Source organism: Mustela nivalis, assembly GCF_964662115.1.
Source record: "Mustela nivalis genome assembly, chromosome: 16".
Lineage (NCBI taxonomy): Eukaryota > Metazoa > Chordata > Mammalia > Carnivora > Mustelidae > Mustela > Mustela nivalis.
In genome coordinates this window covers 37,074,878-37,094,609 of record NC_139035.1, presented here as the reverse complement: position 1 = coordinate 37,094,609, position 19,732 = coordinate 37,074,878, and the positions used below count along the sequence as shown (strand labels likewise).

Genomic DNA, 19,732 nt, shown 5'->3' with positions numbered 1-19,732 from the left:
TTATTTTGCATTAACTCACTTTCTCCAAGGCAGGGGATAACTTGGATCTAGTGGTCTGGGCTGGATTAGGCGTTAAGGGAGCCCCACTGAGTCCAAGGACAGAAACCTGATACATGTTTGCAGGGAGGGAGGGAAGAACACCCATAGAATGGTTGCTGGTCAGGCTGTCTCGGGATCGCTGTCTCGGGATCGCTGTCTCGGGATCGCTGTCTCGGGATCGCTGTCTCGGGATCGCTGTCTCGGGATCCCAAGATCTCCAACTCCATTTCCTTATTCTGCACGGAGGAGAATTTCCTGTGGTGTGTGCTCCCAGGGACCCCCCCAAACTGTCTTAGCATACATGCACATAAGCACAACCCATAGGGCCTACTGATCCAGCTTAGGGGAAAGGGAAAACAAGAAGTAAGACGTAGGGAAGAGTTGGAAAGTCAAAACCCTGCATCTTATTTTGGGCTCAGCCACAGGCTAGTGGTGTGATTGAAGCCACCCAACTTCCCCTCTCTCACTGTGGCTTCCCTATAGGGAACTTAGTGGCCCTAAAGCGTGGCCCCTGCCTCCCAGTCCCGAGAGGGGGAGGGACTGGCCACGAGGGTCCAACTGCCCAGCACAGCCACAACGATGATGAGAGCGGTAACCACACCCTCTGAAACTGACATCCCATCATGTGCTTTAAAGCTCTCCCCTCCATCTTGAAATAATAATAGGAGAAGAATATACTAATAATAAGAACTAGGGCTTCTCATTTGACTTTCGTGACCCTGGGACTCAGGTTCCGAGCACCAGTCTGGACTCGGAACACGTGTCCTTGTCCCGGCTCTGCCTTTCACTTGCTGAGTGACCTTTGCCAAATCGATTCCTCCTTTAGGGCTGTGGTTGATTCTTCTGTTCAATGGGAGGCCTGGGCCACGCGGTCTCCAAGGCTTTTCCAGGCCTAGGCTTCCGTGTTTTGAGTGAGCTCTGCCTTTGACTCCTATGGTTGCTGTAACACATCACTGTAATTTTGCTGGCTTAAAAGAACAGAAAGATGCTCTCCGTTCTGGAGGCCGAGAGTCTGAATCAGGAGTGGACAGAGCCGTGCTCCCATTGGAGGCTCAAGGGGGGGATCTTTTCCTTGCCTTTCCTGGCTTCCAGCAGCTGCTGGATCCCTGGGCATTTTTTTTTGCCTGTGGCTACATCATGCCCGTCTTGTCCCTGTGCTCATGTTGCCTTCTGTGTGTGCCTCAAATGTTTCTCCACTCTCTCCTACAAGGCATTTAGGGCCCATTCAGATAATCCAGGATGATCTCTTCATCTCAAGTGCCTGGACTGAATCAAATCTGCAAAGACCCTTTTCCCAAGTAAGGTAACATTTACAGATCCCAGGGATCAGGAGGTGAGCATGTCTTTGGGGGTACATTTTGTAGCCTACTGTAAGCATCTACTATGCCCATGACCAGTCCAAGTGAGGTCCAGGGAAAGTCCAGACATTAGCTGTGTGCCTCTCTGCTCCCCAAGGGCATCTGGTCTACCTGAGGAGCCGTCACCCCACACACCACTGCCAAGGGGCAACACCAGCTGAGCAGTAGCCAGTGCGCTGAGGCAGCCTTGGGGAAAGGTCACAGGCTCCAGACGCAGAATGCCTGGGTTCACATCCAAGCCCTGCCACCTGCTGGGCCAGGGGACCCTTGATAAGTTTCTCAGGGTCTCTGGACCTCAGTATTTTCCTTTACAAAATGGGCCTAATTAGACTTAGCCTGTGCGTTTGTTACAGATACTAAGTATGATATGTGCAGAGGCTGGCATCTTACAGACTTTCAGAACCAGGAGTGATTCCCACTGATCAGTGAGGAACCAAGGGCAGAGAAGTGGAATGACTTGCCCAAGGTCACACAATGAGGTCATGGCAGAGATGGGTCGAGAACCAAGGTTTTCTAGCATTAGGAAGTTTCTTCTACTTCCCAGAGCCTTCACTCTCCAGAAGAGTCTTTTGAATCATGTTTGCATGGGCGGCAACAGGCTTCAATCTGCACTTTCTGTCAATTCAGGGAAGACTGGAGAGGACCAAACATACAGGCCTGTGCAGGTCTGACCCTGCAGGCAGGCATCACCAGCTGGGCGCTCCAAGACCTTGGGTTGACCCAGCCACCCAGAGAGAGAAGGGGAGGCCTGAGCTGCAGGGTCCTTTCCCAGACCTCCCCTGTCCTTCTGGTATCCTGGCATCCCTCCCCGCAGATGGCCCCTATGAGTGTGGCTTTCGCCAGCCGAGGGAGATAAGAGCGGACACATGAAACAGCCTATCGCGGCGGTTTACTGCCAGTTCTCTGCTCCCAAGTGCAGATCTTGGGCTGAGTCAATGTTTAACCTCATGTAGAGTCAATGTTTAATCCCAGGCCAGCCGGCCCCCAAACCCAGCATCCCTCAGCAAACCGGTCATACAGTCATGTCAGTGTCCATCACTGGGAAAGTAGAATCATGACTGTGAATCTACCAAAACTAAATATCAAATCCCCTCTGCCCCTCCCCCCCACAACCGCCTTTAAGGATATTGACTATGTGGGATTATCATGTCCAAGCAGCCCTACCCTGGTCATCAGCAGGTAATACTCTAGTCATCCCTGCCACTAGCTGTCTTGCACTGGCAGGAACACAGCAAGGACACTTCCTGCTCTGGGCTGGAGAGAACCACGGGACAGGGACTAGCGCCGCTGGTGCTCAGCTGAGTGCTGCGGGCTGGGAAGGCAGGCCATAGCATGCTCGCTGCCTGGGACCCCACCGTGAAAGCGGGCCCTGCCCTAGTCTAGTTGGCTGAGCTCAGGTAGGCCTTTGGGCAGCTCCTGAGAGCCCACATATGTTTGGAGGCCTGAGCCTTTTTTGAGGTGAGCCTTCCTGTTAGGGAGCTATTAATAGTCTGTATTTGCCTGGCTGTGGAGTGATTTCATAGAGGCTCTCCAGGCCCTTCTCAAGGAGCTCAGAGCCTGATATCTGGGACTGGGACTGGCAGTGTGACGTCCATGTCAAGAACAACCTGAATGAGTGAAAAGTCGGACAATGGCCAGCTGGGTGGTGGATGCGTGGAGGGTGGATAGAAGGTGGTTCTGGTCACCGGAGAGTGTCGGGGAGGGCGGCTTGCTGGACAAAGGACGTATGAGAGCTGGGCGCTCTTCTTCCCCATGAACTCATTGAGCCGCCTCCTTCCCCCTGATTACCTGCCTCCCTGTGTCATTGTCCACACGTCCTACTCCTCTCCTGTTTTCCTAGCTCTGTTCACTCTGAATCAGAGAGTGAAAAACAACATTCCTTGGGGGGGTCCTGGGGTGGGGTGGGGGTTGCCTTCGTCATTTGGGTGACAGAGCAATGAAGGCCGGGACCGCGGTGGGAGCCTTCTGAGACTGGCGGGTCTTGTTCCAAAGAGCTGGTTGTGCAGAGCAGGGAGGAGTGAAGCTGGGCTGGAGAGCTGGCCTTGGTCCGGAGGCGCTCTCAGTTTCCCTGGGCCAATCCCAGAGCCCCGGAGACTTTTGGTCTCTTGGTTTGAGAGGCAGGAACAAATGAACCACCTCTCCCACTGCTCTCTTTCCCTCTCCCACCTCCATACCCTGTACAGGGAGGGGCGGAAGGAGGAAGATTTTCAGAGTAGACATCCAAAGTCAACAGGCAGAGCGTCAGGTAACAGGGCCCAGCCCCTCTCATAAGCCACTGGGGTCCTTCTGCAGAAGTGTTGTTTCCTTGTTCCTGATCTGAGCCTGGCCTTTAGCCCACAGTTTGCCTGTCGGACGGCCACTGGAAAAACATCCTCTGTGATCCCCTGTGGCCCACGCCCCTCTGAGCCTCAACATTCCCATCTGTGCAATGGTATACAATCCACTTTTTTCTGGGGATAGGTACTGTAATTAATTTTTAGTTGTCTGTGCTGTGCGGGTGGAGTCGTGCGCTGGCAAAATGAAGTTTAGGCCGTTGCATTCACTAACCATCTGCCCTTTCCCATGCCAGGCTCTACAGAAGCAAAACTCCCCAATGCTCTTTTCCTGAACTCTTGTCTCAAGGGCAACAACTGACCTTGCTGGGCAACATGGAAAACACCTTTGGTCATGATAGTCTTGGCGTTTCCTCTCTTAACTAAGATCCTCGGGGGAGTCAGGAATTTGTAACATTAGGGAAAAGAGTGGCCTTTCTTTGACCTTCTTCTCTCAGAGCAGAACTGGTAGATCTAGACCAAGTCAGCAAATAAGCAAAGGTTGGGAACTCAGCCAGAGGTTGGAAAAGGCGGAACAGAGAAGGCTCTGGATGCTAACCAGGGAATGTGTGTCTTCAACAAAATGGGACCAGGGGACAAAGAGTGGCTGACTGGACAGTGCCCCAGTGTTCATGATTTCTACATGCCTCCAGAAGTGTGGGATAGTGCCCTCCCCTACCCCTCTGCTGTCCTTCTGGGTTCCTGCTGACCCCTTAGGGAGCAGGCAGGGGGATGACAATTTGTCTTCCTGCTTAGAGTGAAGGGAGCAGGCTGGTCCCGGGGGTGCGGGGAGTAGCCCTCGAGCCAAGTGGCATCCCTTAATGGGAAGGGAAGAACTTGGTGGGCTGGACCCTGCCAGAGGGTCTGTTGCCTTTTGTGTAGAATCTGCATTTTCATCAAACACTTGTCAATCCCTTAGCCCTGGGGTATCTGTACCCTTGGAAAATAATCACACAATTCATGTCCACTCGGCTTAAGTGCATTAGAGATCATTCCGTGGAAATACCTTCCTTTTTGTGTCTGACTAAAGCTATGTTTAAGCTGATTCCGGAGTTCCCAGACCACACTGGCTACTGGAGGAGGGGAAGAAAGCCCCAAAACCTTAGTGGAGAACAGTGACAAGTTTCCTGGGTTGTCAAGCATTTGCCCTGGGTTACCCAAGATGGACGAACATCCTCACAGGGAGTGAAAATCTGGGCTCTATAATGCCGGGAAGGACCTCGGGGCAGTGACTGAAATTTCAGCTCTCTCTTCCAGCTCCATGAACTTGTACGCTTCGCTTAGCCAGGCTGGGAATCCAACGCTGGGTGACCAAAGAAAACAAATCACTGGAAATGATTATAAAACCTTCTACACACGGGCCTGACAGGAAAACAATGAAAGCTCTCGAAGGTTAAACAGGAAAGGACCTGAACAGATTCCAGGGCATAAACCCAAGTGAGGAGGAAGTCATGGAGGGGTATGGATCAAGGTTTTAACCATGAGGGTAGACTGCTTTGTGTTCAGTTCTCCACTTGCCCTTTCCCTAGGGGTCTAACTTCTTCATTTCTCTGGCCTCAGCTTTTGCATCTGGAAAGCGAGAAGTCTCATGCCTGCCTTACAGAACTGTTGCATCAAATGCAAGGTGAAAACCAAGGGTGGTGCCTGCTACGTAGAGATACCAAGGCAAGGAGCATCCACAACAAGAGCTCTGCCCTCTCGGGGAGAACCTGCTTGATTACGGGAAAGTCGGCACTCCCTGCATCTTGAATTTAAATCTCCATGGAGACTTCCCTGATTCTAGCCTAGTGATGGATGTTTCCCTGCCGCTCGTCCCAGTGATGTGACTACCACCCTAGCTGGGGATAGAAGACAAAAGCCAAGCCACTGACCATGCCACGTGGTGGAGTTGGCCCGCTTTGTCTGTTTGACTCCTGCCCCACTGCAGGCATTAGTTAGCCCATAGACGAAAGCTATAGAGACTTGGGGCTGCCCCATTTCTCTCCAGGTGAGAGTTTCCCTCTGATCTTATCTCTGCCCAGCAATAAACGGTAGGCCCTGAGACTCTGATCTTGACTCTGCTCTGACACTTTGAACTATTGCTGGCCCTCCTCCTGGCAGACCTCAGCTTCCCCTAATGCACCCGGACGCGCCAACCGGTTCTACTTCTGGAAGTCACCCCTGCCTCCAGCCAGTTGGCGAGCACCCTTGCCGGGCTGCTCCCCTCTTTCCCCAAGATGGCATTGTCAGACTGGGCTTCTTCCCTGCTGAACCCCAAGCAGACACTGTTACAGGAGGTTGGAGGAAGGAGAGTTCCCTGAGAGGGTTATCAGGGGGAAGCAGAGGGGAGACAGGGAAGCTTATGAAGAGTGGGGTCTGATCCTTGACATCAGAGTGGGAACAGGACAGTCTGGTATGCTTGTATGGCTTAGCTCAGGGGTTGGCAAATCCTGGCTCTAGAGCCAGATCCAACCTGACACCTGTTTCTGTAAATAAAATTGTGTTGGCTCACAGCCAGTGTCATTCCTTTAAGTATTGTCCTTGGTCGCTTTGGGGCCACAACAGCAGAGCTGCCTAGTTGCAGCAGAGCCTACGTGTCCTACAAAGTGTGAAGTATTTACTGTCAGGCCCTTGACGGAAAAGGTTTGCAGACCCCAACTTTAGCGCACCCAGCTTTCCCAAACAGTGATCTGAGGAACCCAGTCCAGGGAGATTGCCTCACCAAGATACCAGAGTCCAAAACGCTGGGGAAACACTCCTAACGTCCCCACACCCCAGGGCTATTCACAAGGTATCTTAGTGTATCAAAGACTCCAAAAAGTCGTATGCATAAGAACCCATTTATTGTTTAACCATCATTTCCCAAACTTGTTTGATCTTCCACCTCAAATTTTTTTCTTCCTTCAGAACACCTCTTAACGATCTTGAGAAGCTTGCCTTCTGTGGACGCCCCTGGTAAACACTGGGTAGGTGGAATGATCCTTTACCGCCTGAGTTCTCAGCCTGACCCTGTCTCTAATGGGCCAAGTGACCTTGGCTGGACAGCCTCTGCCCCCGCGCCTGCTTCCTCATTGGTTGAATGGGGTAATGTGGCTCTTCTGGCTTCCCTGTCCCTCTTACAGACCATGCAGGAGGGTCACTGAGAACTGAGAGAGTGTTCACAAAAACGATCTGGGGCAAGAAACAGCAACGTCATGTATTAGTTTTGCTTTGAAACATTGTTTAGCAATGGCGAAGAGGAGAAAGTACTAGATCAAAGTTAGGGGTTCCCTTTTCGGATCCTTACTCTATTACTCACTAGCTTCAACCAGATTACTTCTCCCCATAGGGCCTCAGTTACTTCACCCAGGAGTGTAAGGCTCTGTTAGCTCTGAAAGCCTATGATTCCATTCGGCTAGACACATCCAACTTCCCTTCTTCTCCAAAACAATGGGGTCTCTCTCACCAACTTGGAAGACTAAATCTCCGTGATTTTTTGGGGACAGCGCCTGTGCTGGGCACCAGCTGTGAGGCAATATTAATGGAGGGTTTCTGGCCCTGCTGACAGCAATGGAGGCAGGGTTGATTGATCCTTCTGGAAATGTCGACCTGACAGTTCTCAACTTGACACCGGAGTCCTTCCTTTCTTTCTCTCCCATTGTTCAAAGGCTGCTTTGCCCAGATGCAAAGTTCAGACAGCTGGCTAACAGATCTGGCAGAATAAAAAAGCAGATGTGACCCCGGAAAACGCAGTGGGACCAAGGGTGGAGTGAAAGTTTTCCGATAGACATGGAATGAAGTGTTTATGAAGCAGAATCCGCATAAAATTCCTTCTGGCCACCTTCTCTGTGAACACCACCCTCCCCTTAAAATGACCATTTCCCAGCTTCATCAATAATCCCTTGGATAGTAAAGATTTATAAACAGCGGAACAAGAGGAGCTTTATGAAGAAGGTGAGAATCTACTGAAAAATTCCCTCCTCATCCATGCGTTTAGGAAAATCCCAGAAAATCTTGCCTGGGTCAAAATGTCTGTGGCATAATGAGTATGGGCTCAGATGGGAAGGGGTGATTTGAAGAATGGGGGTTGTTGTTCTTTTTGGTTTCTATGGAGAAGGCACCTGCCACTGGAGTCAACCAGGGGAACTCCCAAATGAAGGGGACTCAGCATCTCAGAGGCCACTGAGCCCATGCCCTCCAGTACAGCCTTTCAACCACAAATACTTACTGGGGGCCCCACAGAGCTGGAGGTCCTCTGGGGACTTAGTGAGGTGGGTCTAACATGATTACTGCCCCACAGGAGCTCAGAGTGCACTTGAGAAGGCAAGCGTCATGTACGCGAATCTGATGAAATGTGTGCAGCAGGCTGAGCGCTAACGGACTTCAGAAAAGAAGGCGGCTAGCAAGGGCGAAGGAGGGTGGCTAAGAAGTTACAGCAGTCAGAGGACTCATATATTTTCAAAGTCCCAGGAAAGGAAATTTCACACTTTCCTAGGTGACCTCCACCAGGGTTCAATCAAACCTTTCTTGAAGCCTTCTCTGAGTCATGCATCCCCTTTGGCTGGGGGAAATGCTTGACCTTCCTGGGCCCAAGGGTGGCCCAAGGGAAGCCTCTGCTTCCCCAGAAGGAGTGCCCACTCCATTCGCTCTGCTTTGTACAGGCAGAGGAAAGGCTGAAGCTATGGTCCTTCATCCTGGTTCTCTTTCCCTGGTGATGGAAAGAGAGCTTATGCTTCCATTCCTCGGGGTCCGGGGTGTGTCTCCGGGACAGTCAGACTGACCTGGGGAGGCCAGTCATCCCGGAGCATGCTCCTTTCCATGTGGGACAGCTGGTCTGGCTGCAGGCTCGGATCCAGGAGACATGTCATCTGAATCAAGGTGACCGCTGCTGCCCTCTCTGTCTCCTGAGCTGCACAGACACAGAGCAGGCTGTGAGGGGACTGGGGACTGAATTTGATTCCCTGAGAACCCCAAACCCCTGCCCCTTCTGGGAACTTCCTGACACACAAGAACGCAGTGGAGCCCTTTGACTGAAGAGGATGGGGCCGGGCCTTTGGGGTCCTGGCTGTGATCACCATAGTCTCTTCCACCTGCTCCCACAAATCTCACCATCTCTTCATCAGAGCTAACCACTGTGGAGCACTCATTCGGGGAGCATTTAAACGTGGGCTCAAGAGACTTTCAGGCAGGCCGCGGAGAGGGCACAAGCGTAGTTCGCTCCCACATCTGGGACCTCCACGGGGGACTGGTCCTGCCGTTCGCATGCCTGTGGGGAACGTCTGTCTTGCCTTCCTCCGAGGAGAGGCTCCTCAGCTCTCTCCTCTCTCCTCAGCCTCTCCTCCAGCTCTGGGACATCACTGAGGCATAAGTACAGAGAAGGTTCCCCCATTTCATCGATAAACCAAGGCCAGGAGCGGTGAAATGGCTCAAGCTAGAACTTAGCATTTCCCTCTCTAGAGGTCTTGGCCCCGACTCCGACCCAGTCCTGAGAGTGTCTGAGCAGAACAAACACTCCCTCCCCAGCCTCGGGGCTACTCCAACTGCACTCACTCATCTTCTTTGTCCGGAGCTTCTTTTGCAATAGGCCAAATGCCACAAGGGTCAGGGGGCACAGCACCGTGGAGACGGGAATCAGGATCCGAGAGATGTTTTTCTCTCCTGGAGATGCGCTGGAGTGGAAGTATCCGGTGTGGGGAGGGAAAGAGCACAGGGGGGATACGGTTGGAGCTGGACAGGAGACTGAAGGGCACATGGTCCTCGCCCCTCGCTTTACAGGTGAGAGGCTAAGGTGGAGGAAGTTGGCCGCCTTCATTCCCACAGCAGGTTAGTAGCAGGGCGGGGACCAGAACCCTTGTCTTCAGGTTTCCAAGCCCTGAATCCTGGTCCCCACTGCACTGCCCAGGTGTGGGCCCCCCCTGGGGGCCAGTGGGAAAGAGGACCGAGTGAGTCATGTCACCCGCCCTGGGCATTTGGCTCTGCCACAATCTTTCCTTGTGGCTTCAGCAAGTACCTCCCCTCTCTAGAGCTTTCGTTCCTCATCTTTAAAAAAAAAAAAAGTCCCAAAGGTTCGACCTAAATATTCTGTTTTCGTAATGTTTAGATTTTTACTTGAAAACCACGTGAAAATACTCTGGGTTTCTTAGCAAGGACTCTTGAACAAGGGAGGGTCTGTGATTTTTATGGTTCTTGCCCTTCGTTGTCCCGGGGTTACAAAGAGAGAAGTGAGCACATAGAATGGGGGGTACAGACATCAGCCCACGGGGGAGCATGCCGGGAGTGGTACGGAGCCCAGCCAAGACGAGGGTCTGGGAGTTTACCTCATCATGGAGGACCTCTTGCCCATGGGCATCGCGGACCCAGCAGCTGGGGCCTGGCTTGGTGTGGCTTGGGGATCGTTGTCTCCAACAGGCATGTCTAGGTCCCCTTTGGTGGCTTCCTGCTCAGACGCCATCTCTATGCTGGTGGGTCCTGGGGTCCACACACTCGCAGCTGGGGTGCTTCCTTCATTGGAGCCCAGGGCTTGTGGCTGAGCAGCAGTTATCGCTGTTTCTGACAGGATTTCCTGCACCCATTTTCCTGAGACCAGAGTCGATGGCGTACCGGTCCCTGGGACCTTCCCCGTGACATCCAGAGCTGTTCTGACCCAGTCTGTTTCTTCTGGTGGTCCATCGGCCTCAGTAGCTGTCTCCTTCCTTTCCTCACTGGGCCTACCTGTATTTGCTACTGAGCCTCTGGTGTCCCACACCCAAATACCTTCTGTCGTTCTGGACACGCCTCGGATTGTTGAAGCCAGACTCTCTAGAATGGGGACTGTTGTTGCCCAGACAGAGCCCTCTCCCTGGCTGGCTGTTCCTACAGCTATGGCCACAGTTGTCCCTGGGGTCTGCCTTCCCTCAGCTGATGCTCTTGTTTTGTTGGTTCCTGGAGGCAGAGCAATTCTGTCCCATCCTGTCCCCTGTCTTTCTACAGTCTGGGTGGTTCCTGAGGTCTGTCTGTTGGCCGCTGGTGATGCTGTTTCAGAGAATCTTGTGATGCGCTCACCTGTAGCCAGACTGGCCAAGGGGTTGGTGCTGGAAGGATCTGTGAACGGCAGAGGGAGTCCACATGGGAAGGCTACCCTGATTGCCTTCAGGATTTAGCAAAGGATGCCAGGCTAGTGTGCCTGCTCCAAGGACTGCGTCCTCCCTAAGCCACACAGTCTTTGGTTAATATGTTGGAAAAAATAAAAACTAGGGAAAACCAGGAGTGTCCTCTAGCCTGTTGCACATATTGACACTCCGTGGTCCTTTCTCCTTGTTTTATGCCCACATACTCTCTACTGAGTCGTCCCATACTCCCACGCGGCCCCTTTTCCGCAGGCCGCCCCGTACTGCTTCTCAGACACAGCAGGCCATCTCAGCAGATGTGTGAGCAACATCTCACCGGACACATGCAAACCCAGGCTCTGCCTGCTCCCTGCCATGCCACCCGTCCCTGCCAGCCACCGCCTGGGCCCCCTTCCGTGGACTCCGGGTGCCCAACTCCAGGTCACGTCTCTGGAACCTGCCAGGCAGAGCATGGTCTTGGTAGCTTGTGGGATGTCTGTCAAGGGGCTCGGTCTCAGGAAAAACCACTTCTCTCCTGAGTATCTCACGTCTGCTTGTCTGAACAAAGAGACTTCGTGAGCCTGAGAAGCTGCATTTTTCAATTTGCCCCCTTCTTGGAGTCCTCTCCAAGCATCCAGGCCACAGAATTTGGGGGAATGTAGGCAGGACAGCTGGCTTGCATTCATTTAAGGTAGTTTTCCAAATACCTGCTTTCCTTCTGAAAGTGATTGCTTTCTGAAATGAAAGCCGACTTCCTAAAGGCCCTGCTTCACCCCCAGCTTTTCCTCATCACCGCCCCTCCCCAAGCTTAAAGCCCTCTTGGACCTGTCGATCTGCTCCCGCACCTCCCCCCCCACACCCCGCATTCACTTCACCAAACTTGACCCACCAGCCCGTACCTGTGGAGACGGTCAGATTCATGCTGAAGAAGAACATGTTGTTTCTGTTGCCAATGCCACAGCGATAGCGCCCCACGTCTTCCGGGGACAGCTGGGACAGCGTCACCACAAACAAGCCGCCCTGCGGGTAGTCTGCTAGGGCCACGCGGCCGCGGTAGCCGAGGTGAGTGTAGTTGGTGGTGGACACGACGGTGTGGCAGACCCGTGTCACCGGGCTTATGCGGCACCAGTACTTCCTCGCGTGCTTGTTGATGGACAAGGGGCTGTAGCGGCAGCGGATGGTGACAGCTCCCCCAGGCCCCCCAGACACCAGCCTCGGACCTTTCAGTGCATTTGAAGCTGTGGGCAGAGAGCAGGGGAGAAAAAAGTCAAAGGAAATGGAGCACTGGCTATAGCCACTGTTTGCGGGTTACAAGCTCCAGACTCTGCCGGAATCAGGGAACAGGTCAGAAAATGCCGTCGTGAAAGTGAAGGGAAGAGGAATGCACGTGGACACTTGGGAGCTCAGGAGTGCCCCCAGGTGTGGGTGGAGCTTCACCTAAGGCCCCATCGGAGAGACAGAAATGCGAGAATGCTCCCACCAGCTATCTAGCCAGCGCCCGTTGCGTGCCCGGCGTTCTCAGACAAGTCCTTCCAGAACCGGGTCAGCATCTGACGGAAGGGGCTACAGTTTGATGGAACACACAAGAGAGGAGGTAAGTAGGGGAGGGTGGGTTAGTGTGCGTTCCCCTGAGAGGGAAGGGTGCCCTGAACACCAGAATCACGGTCCATGTAGTGGACCAGGCAGCTGAAAAACATTCACACTGACACTTTTCTGCAGAAATACAGACAGCCGCGTACCACCGTCAGAACACAGACGAGCAGCACCGTAAACAGGTCTGCTTTGGCAAGGGGCGAACCTCAGGTCTGAACGCGTCCGCGGCCTGTTTACTGAGTGACATGAACTTGACCCGACGCGGGCAGAAACAGAGCTTGTTCTCGCGCTGTCTCTTCACACCAGCTCTGCTCCTCGATAAATCTCAGGCATGATTTCAGGTGCAGGAACTTTCACGGTCTCACTGAGACTGGAAAAAGTCCAGTCTGGTCAAAACCTATATATGTAGCCCAGTTCCGGGACTGACTGCAACTCCAGTCTCTTTGCTCTGCTCCTTCCTCTGTTCAAAACTGCAGGTCAGGCCCCGCGGGGATTGCCTGTGGCGGGGCAGAGGGGAAGGTGAGCGGGAGAGCTGCGGTCTGTGCGCACACTCTCCGGGCACAAGGGATATCCAGAGCTCTTCCTAGATCTTTGGTCTCCCAGACTGTTCCAGGCCCTTTGGCTGCAGTTCCTTCCTTGTAAGAACTGCCTCTCCTGGGGCCTCTTGTGCCTCCTCCAAAACCACACCTATGACTTTGGGCCACCTACCCTTCTTTCTGTAGTCACAGCCCTTTCTGGGTGGCCTTTGTGGCGGGGTTCCCCAGGGCCAGCTCCCTTCTGTAGGTCCCATATTTGATCACAGGAAGCACGCTCTGGTCCTACTGTCCGGAGAAGCTAGGATGTGGGGAAGCTTGGCGAATGGCATTCTGGAAGTTCCTTCTCTTATTTGACAGAACGTGAGGGGGAAGTGATCCTTCCTGCCCCCCGGGACTGGTGGAGAGGAGCCCAACACTGACACCTCTCTCCACAGCACTTCATCTGTGAGCTTGCTACCCTCCCCTGATTCCTCAGATGGCTATGTGGGGGGGCTGTCCCTGGCACAGCCTGCTCGGCAGTCTCTCCACGGTCCTGCCCAGGTGCTTAAACATCTGGCTTTCAGATGTGGCTGCCTGGCCTCGATCGATTTGCTCTATGTCTCTAGGGCCATCTGAAGCTGAGAAGGTTCAGTTTTTGTTGCTCGTTTGTTTCTAAAGATTTTATTTATTTATTTGACAGAGAGCGAGCGAGTGCACACAAGCAGGAGAGGGGCAGAGGGAGAGAGAGAGAGAAACAGACTTCCCACCGAGCAGGGAACCCGATGCAGGGCTCGATTTCAGGACCCCAGAGATCATGACCTGAGCTGAAGGCAGACATTCAACCGACTGAGCCACCCAGGTGCCCCAAGAAGGTTCAGTTCAGTATCCAGGTTTAATATCCCGTTGCCAGAACTGGCTATAGAATTGCAAAGCCCGGTGCAAAATGAAGTCCAGAACATCCCCACTCAGAGGCCAGTAAGCCCTGCTCTCTATGATGCTAGCGGAGCATTAAACCGAGCCCCTTCTGAGTATGGGGCCCTGTGCTTGCCCAGGGCACATGCTCATGAAGCCGGCCTGCCTGCTGCATATGTCTTGAGGTCTAATTATAGGAAATGCTATGACTATAGCACTACTCACTGTAGGTTTAATTAAATGACATGCCACCAGCTATGTTGCTATTAATAAAGCTAAATGGCAGCTTTTCTTTAAAAGTCAAGAATATTCACAATTTTAAACAAGGACCATCTCGGGACAACAGTGATGGTGCCCTGATAAGGTGTTCATACCCTAGTTCTCAGAAATTCTTGCAGTCTACACGTGGCACATACGAGAAGCTCTCTGCCCCGTTCATCAGCAGGATGGGGCAGTCTGACCTCGCAGGAGAAGGCTGATAAGAATCCTGAATGCGCTCTTGCAATGAACATTTTTTTCTTACATAAATACCAAATTTTGCTTGCCCTTGAGAGCTCATTTGGTGAATACCTGATCAGTAGCTCTTAGTTACATATATTTAAGGTGTATACAGATTATATTATATATAATTGAGAATCTATTGGGTATGGGCTAGTATTTTAGGATGAAGGGGGTGTCTTCCTCGGTTCCCTGATGCATATTCTCAGCCCTACAGTGGAGTCGAGGACCCCATCATTTCCCTGCAGTTGTCTGTGACTCTGGCTTCCCCCGGGGAGGAGCGAGGGGGGCCTGCACAAGGAGGGGGCTCTTGGATGGGAGACCGACTGGGTCTGAGCGAGCACAAGGGGTCTGAAGCTGGACAGAGGGGGAGCGGTTGCACCTGCAGTGGCTGCCTCCTCCATCTGGCAGAGAAGTGGGAAAGGAATGAGTGTTTCCCTGGCCTAGAGGTGGGGCCTGGAGGGGAGAGGGCCACTCCACCGGCATCTGAGATGGGGTCTTCTGTGTGCGTGGGGGGGGGGGTCAAAGAAGAGCCTGGGCAAAGGGAGGAGATGGACCATCAGGGGACCATCTTAGTTCACAAATACAACCACAAAAGGAAGAGCCAGCTCTCAACTCCTTGCCACCCCATCTAATAAGTGTTCCCTGCCTTCTACCGCACCTCCCTTCGGCCCCTATGACCCTGCTGGGGTCCCACATGACATGGAGAGGAGAGGAGAGGGAGGAACAGAGGAGAGGGCCTCCATCCCCCGCACTGCCTTCCGGACCACAGGCCTTGGGTGAATGAGGGGACACATCTTTGAAGGAAGACTGAAGTATTTTAACTGCACCCTTAAAAGTATACATTCAGCACTTAAAACTTAAGGGAATTGAGTTAGGACTCTTACCTACACTAATATGTTAGCAGAAAAATCATGGGCCTGCCTGAGTTTTTGCTTGGGGGCAGGGGATGCCCGCTTCTACTGAAAATTTTTTAAATTTTCAATTAAAGAGGTAGAATGATTATATGACAGAGGGTTCTTGCTCAAAATGAACTTTTGGTTCATTAAAATTCTGATTTGCTTATATACCAAACACAATTATTCATCCTTTTCTTTCTTTCTTCCTTTTTTTTTTTTTTTTTTGGTGTTACCAGAGCATTTTCATTCATTCAATGATTATTTGCTCAGTCTCTACTCAGGACCAGGTTCTAGGACCACGCACTCTGGGGACATATTTATCACATTTCTCAATGATTCCCCATCACCATCAAAATAAAATCTAGACACCGCAGCCTGGAGATGGGCCGTGCGTCATCTGAGCCCGATCTATACCTGGCCAGCCTCACCACCAGCCTGCCAGGACCTATGGGGCAAGGACTCTGTCCTCCATCCACCGGTCCCTTGTGACTGGCACGTGGTCAGCCCTCCATAAACGTGTGTCCACTAAATCAGTAGATGCAGAAATGCAAATTTTATTTACCCAGCCGGTTTCTTTGTAGACTCTGGACACTCTTGAGGAGGGCAGGTCTGCCCTCGTCCCGAGTCCTGGTCCTGGCACTGAGTGTTTTTGGAATGAGGGAGAATCAGCAGTGCCCCTTCTGTGCCCTGGAACCCTCATCTTGCAAATGCAGACGACTTTCAGTCAAGTGGAAGGGAAGAGAGCAGAGACACTGGGACTATCAGAACAGGGAATATTCTAGAAGTGAGCATGGCCGGCATTGGCCCTCTCCTGTGGGCTCTTGCCTCTCTCCTTCCCCCTGGACGCAGACCTGACCCTTCCCAGGACGCACTGCATGGCCCGGGATCCCGGGAGACAAAGCCAGGGGTAGAAAGTCCGAAGTGTCGAGGCAGCCTTGAACACTGCTGAGCGGCCTGCCAGCAAACCCCGCAGACTGGGAGGCTCTGGGCCGGCTTTGCCAGCTCCACATCCGGGCGGTGTTTGGGACTCACCTTGCAAGAGCAACAATGTGAGGAGAATGAGCATTTTCCATCCTGCCCTCTGGATGGCGACCTGCAAAAAACACTGTATTTGAGGAAACCCGAGGGGGCAGCTGAGAAGCTGAGGGGAACCCAGGGAGACCAGGGCTGAGGTGAGCCCTTTCTCACTCGAGGACCTCAGTGTGCTCAGTGTTGTGGCTGATGGGCCGTGTCTCACCCAGAGAAGGACTGCAACTGCCCTCCTTGAGAGAAACATGACTCCATCTCCCACCCCCAAGCCCGCATGTTTGTCCCGGGTCACGACCACCAAGGCGAAAAGGTCTCTACCCTTGGGGTTTCTGTGTTCAGAAGAGTTGGAACCCCCTCTGTAGGATCCCAGCACCCCCCGCCCACCCCGCCACTTGCCAGCCCCGGAGCTCTGAATTTGGGGGAGCCTTGGGTCGTGGAAAGACCATGTGCTTGAAGTTGAAACGTAGGCGGTAGCTGTGGGGCCTCGGGGGGTCAGCTTCCTCCCCAGGGAAATGAGCACATGCGTCAGGGGCTTGTTGCACAACTGAAACTGGATTGTGTTAGAAGTGCTGGCAGTGTGCTGGGTACAGAGCTGCTCCCTCCCCCTTCCCTCCTCACCCCTTCTTTTTGGCAGAAAGAGAATTGATTCCTTCAAGGGGAAGCTGGTGGGGTTTCTCCCAGCAGTGACAAGGACTTAGACACAGACTCTCTGGACAAGCAGTTGCCGGCACAAGAGTTCTATTCTCTTTCTTCTCCATAGCTTCTAGAAGGCTCTCCCTGTCCTCCAGCGCATGCTGATCTCCCCCTACTCTGGTCTCTCCTGTGGGCCTGGTGGGACTTTGTGTGTCATTGCTCTAACCCCAGGCTCTGGGACAGGATGCAGCACGGTGCTGGAGCGAGGACCGACCACTCTCGGAAGAGACACCATACTGATCCCCGCTCACTAGCCTTTTACTGCTTGCTGATGATAAAGACTGAGACTGTACATTATACTTCAGTTGTAGTCCCCCTTCGTGTTTTCATGGATGCTTTTGGGTTGATTAAAAATCTGTGCTTTAAAACTGTCTACTGCCTGCGGTTCTTAGGACCTATACACTTAAAAAAGAAAGAGAAACAAAGAAAGAAAGAAAGAGAGAAAGAGCAAACTAGTTCGCTATCATCGTCTCCTTCTCCTTCCAATCCCGACCTCACTAGTGCTGAGCACAGGTGTAGACCATCAATGGTCTGACCCAGGGGCTGGAGACCCCCTCCCCCCCCCACCCTTGCCCAGCTAGACTAAACCATGCAAGGCCGCTGGCCAGGCTGGGACATAAGCTTAAGGAGGAAAAAAGGGAATGGGGGAGGCAAGAGGGAGACGGGGGAGAGGAAAGGAAGGGCAAAGGAAGAGAGAGTAGAGGACCCGAGAATGACTGAAGCCATGGTTTGGCCCCATAGCTGCGAGCTGGCCCCTCAACTTGGCTCCACCAGCCGTCGCCCCTAAAGCCTTGGCCTGCTCTACCAGGTGGAGCCCTGAGGGTGGGGAACGTTGGAAGAGTCCTTGGGCTCCTCATGCCTCCTTCGTGCCCTCTTAGTGATGCCCCTGCCTTGGGTGCCACCATGGCCACCTAAGCTGCCTGCCTCCCCCCTGCCGTCCAGGGTTCTGGCTGTCTGCCTTTACCCAGAGGCTCTCCCAGGTGTGCCTGCGCCTAATCTGCTGTTTGTTTAATGTCCACCAAGCCCAGCTTCCTCGGGGCTTGTTTTTCTAGGGCACTAGGTGCTGACACGGCCCACGCTGAGGTCAAAGTCTTAGCACCACACCACCCAGTTCCTCGGAAGTCTACCGGTGCAGCAATCTCTAGGCTCGGGAGCAAAAGCCGCCTCACCCCAGAGAGGCAATGAGGAAGCACAGGATATGAGATAAAAGGTCTCCCGGGAGTGATCAGCCTTGATTGGAGGCTGAAAGGACAATATCTGAAGTGACCTTCAGAAAACCTTCCTCCAGAATACAGAGAGCCCCAGCTCAGCAGCCTGGGGCTACAGGCCTCTGTAATAATCCACAACATTTTAGGGGATGAGGCCACTTGGGGGCTGCTCTCATCCCCCCATCCTGCTGGGAAGGGCATCTATTCATCTCCAGCACAGGCTGGTGTATGACTCCCCAAATCCCTACAGCCCCCCTGAGGCCCACTTCCCTCCTATTCCTACCCAGGGACAGCAGACACGAAAGCAAGGGAACCTTCGTGATGTAGAAGGAAGTGCTCAGAACCAGGACTCAGGGGACTTCGCTTCACCAGTGGCTGATGGAATGACCTTGAGCAAAGGCAGCCTTGTCTCCACTACAGCAGAAGAGCTTTGGCTGTGTGATCTCCATGTCTCCTTCTCATTCTGACATTTGTTGGTTTCACATGACTCAGGGCCTCAAAGGAATCATGCACTCCGGTGGGAGGGAGAGTCCAGGGGAGCAGGAGAGTGGGGAGGCAGGAGGGAAATGCTGTGGCCTGAACCCCATGGTCCTTCCCTGGCCTCCTGGGCATGAGCCCAGCCTGCTCTGGGAAGGGCCCCTGAATGCACACTGGAGAGCTGCTGCTGCAAGTCCCCACCCCCTGCCCCCCATCCCGAGGGAGACAAGACCCCAGCTTCTGGGGAGAAAGCCGAGTCTCACCTGTCTTTCTCCTGGCTTAGCCGAGGCTTCTCCAGCCATCTCAGTCCAGAGATAATATCCACCTGGACTTTTCTTTTTATTCTCTCCCGTTTTGCGATGCTGGTGTTTGAATACCTTCTACCTTCTTTTCTTTAACCTTGAGACTGAGAAGGCAGCCCTGGAGGGCTGAAAAGCAGCTGGAGCCCCAAGAAGCTCCAAGTGCAAGATGGAGCTCTGCCCCTCGCCTCTCCAGCCCTGCAGCAAGTCAGTGCACCCCTGGCCCTGGCTGCTAGTCCTAGGAAGGAGCCAGTCCCGGTTCCTTGTGGTCCTCACTGACACTCTTACAGAACTTTTCCAGGGGTGGTGACAGTGACGTCAAGGATCCACATTCTTCCATCTTTTTTTTCCCCTCCTGTCCTGGGCCCCAGATTTCTCAGGATGCCCCAGTTTAGCTGACCCCTTCAGGATAAGTGGTGCAACAATCTGGAGAGGGGAGAAAATTCAGGGGAGGAATTCCCCTGTAGTCTGGCTGGGCAGCCAGTGCCTTCTCCCAGCTCCCAGGAGAGCCAGTGTAGGGCACAGACTCCAGGTCAACTGCATGCCTGGTAGTCCCTAATTCATGCTCTGCATGAAGCACAATACAGGAAATGAGATAATTTCCATGGAAAAAGATCCCTGACCAGCGTGGCTCATCCTGGAGGACAACCACATGCTTAGAAATACTCCAACATTTTGCTTTGGAAAATAAGCCATGGGTGGGTTCTCTTCCTCATAAAAGATGTAACTCCTACCTCTGCTGGTTTTAAATGGACATCAGAATGACAACTAAGGAGCTCCAAGGGATGGAGGTATTGCAGACTCGATTGAAGGACTCTCACCAAGGCCCCTGTTGGACACTGCAGCACCCTTGGGCC

At 53.1% G+C, this 19,732-nt stretch overlaps 1 protein-coding gene and 1 long non-coding RNA gene across 2 annotated transcripts; one reads left to right on the top strand and one right to left on the bottom strand.

The window, feature by feature from the left end:
* Positions 1-2,589: 2,589 nt before the first annotated feature.
* Positions 2,590-6,201, top strand: LOC309849406. The gene is made up of 3 exons (XR_014303688.1): positions 2,590-2,794; positions 3,731-3,828; positions 3,967-6,201. It is a non-coding gene; the product is annotated as an uncharacterized lncRNA (long non-coding RNA).
* A 308-nt stretch (positions 6,202-6,509) lies between these two features.
* FCAMR (Fc alpha and mu receptor) lies at positions 6,510-19,221 on the bottom strand. Its single transcript, XM_082701917.1, has 7 exons — positions 18,840-19,221; positions 16,202-16,262; positions 11,652-11,990; positions 9,985-10,747; positions 9,218-9,336; positions 8,449-8,576; positions 6,510-7,379 (listed from the first exon to the last, which is right to left on the bottom strand). Exons 1-7 carry the CDS (start codon positions 18,876-18,878, stop codon positions 7,371-7,373), a joined length of 1,458 nt encoding a protein of 485 aa, XP_082558043.1. The 5' UTR covers positions 18,879-19,221; the 3' UTR covers positions 6,510-7,370.
* Positions 19,222-19,732: the final 511 nt, after the last annotated feature.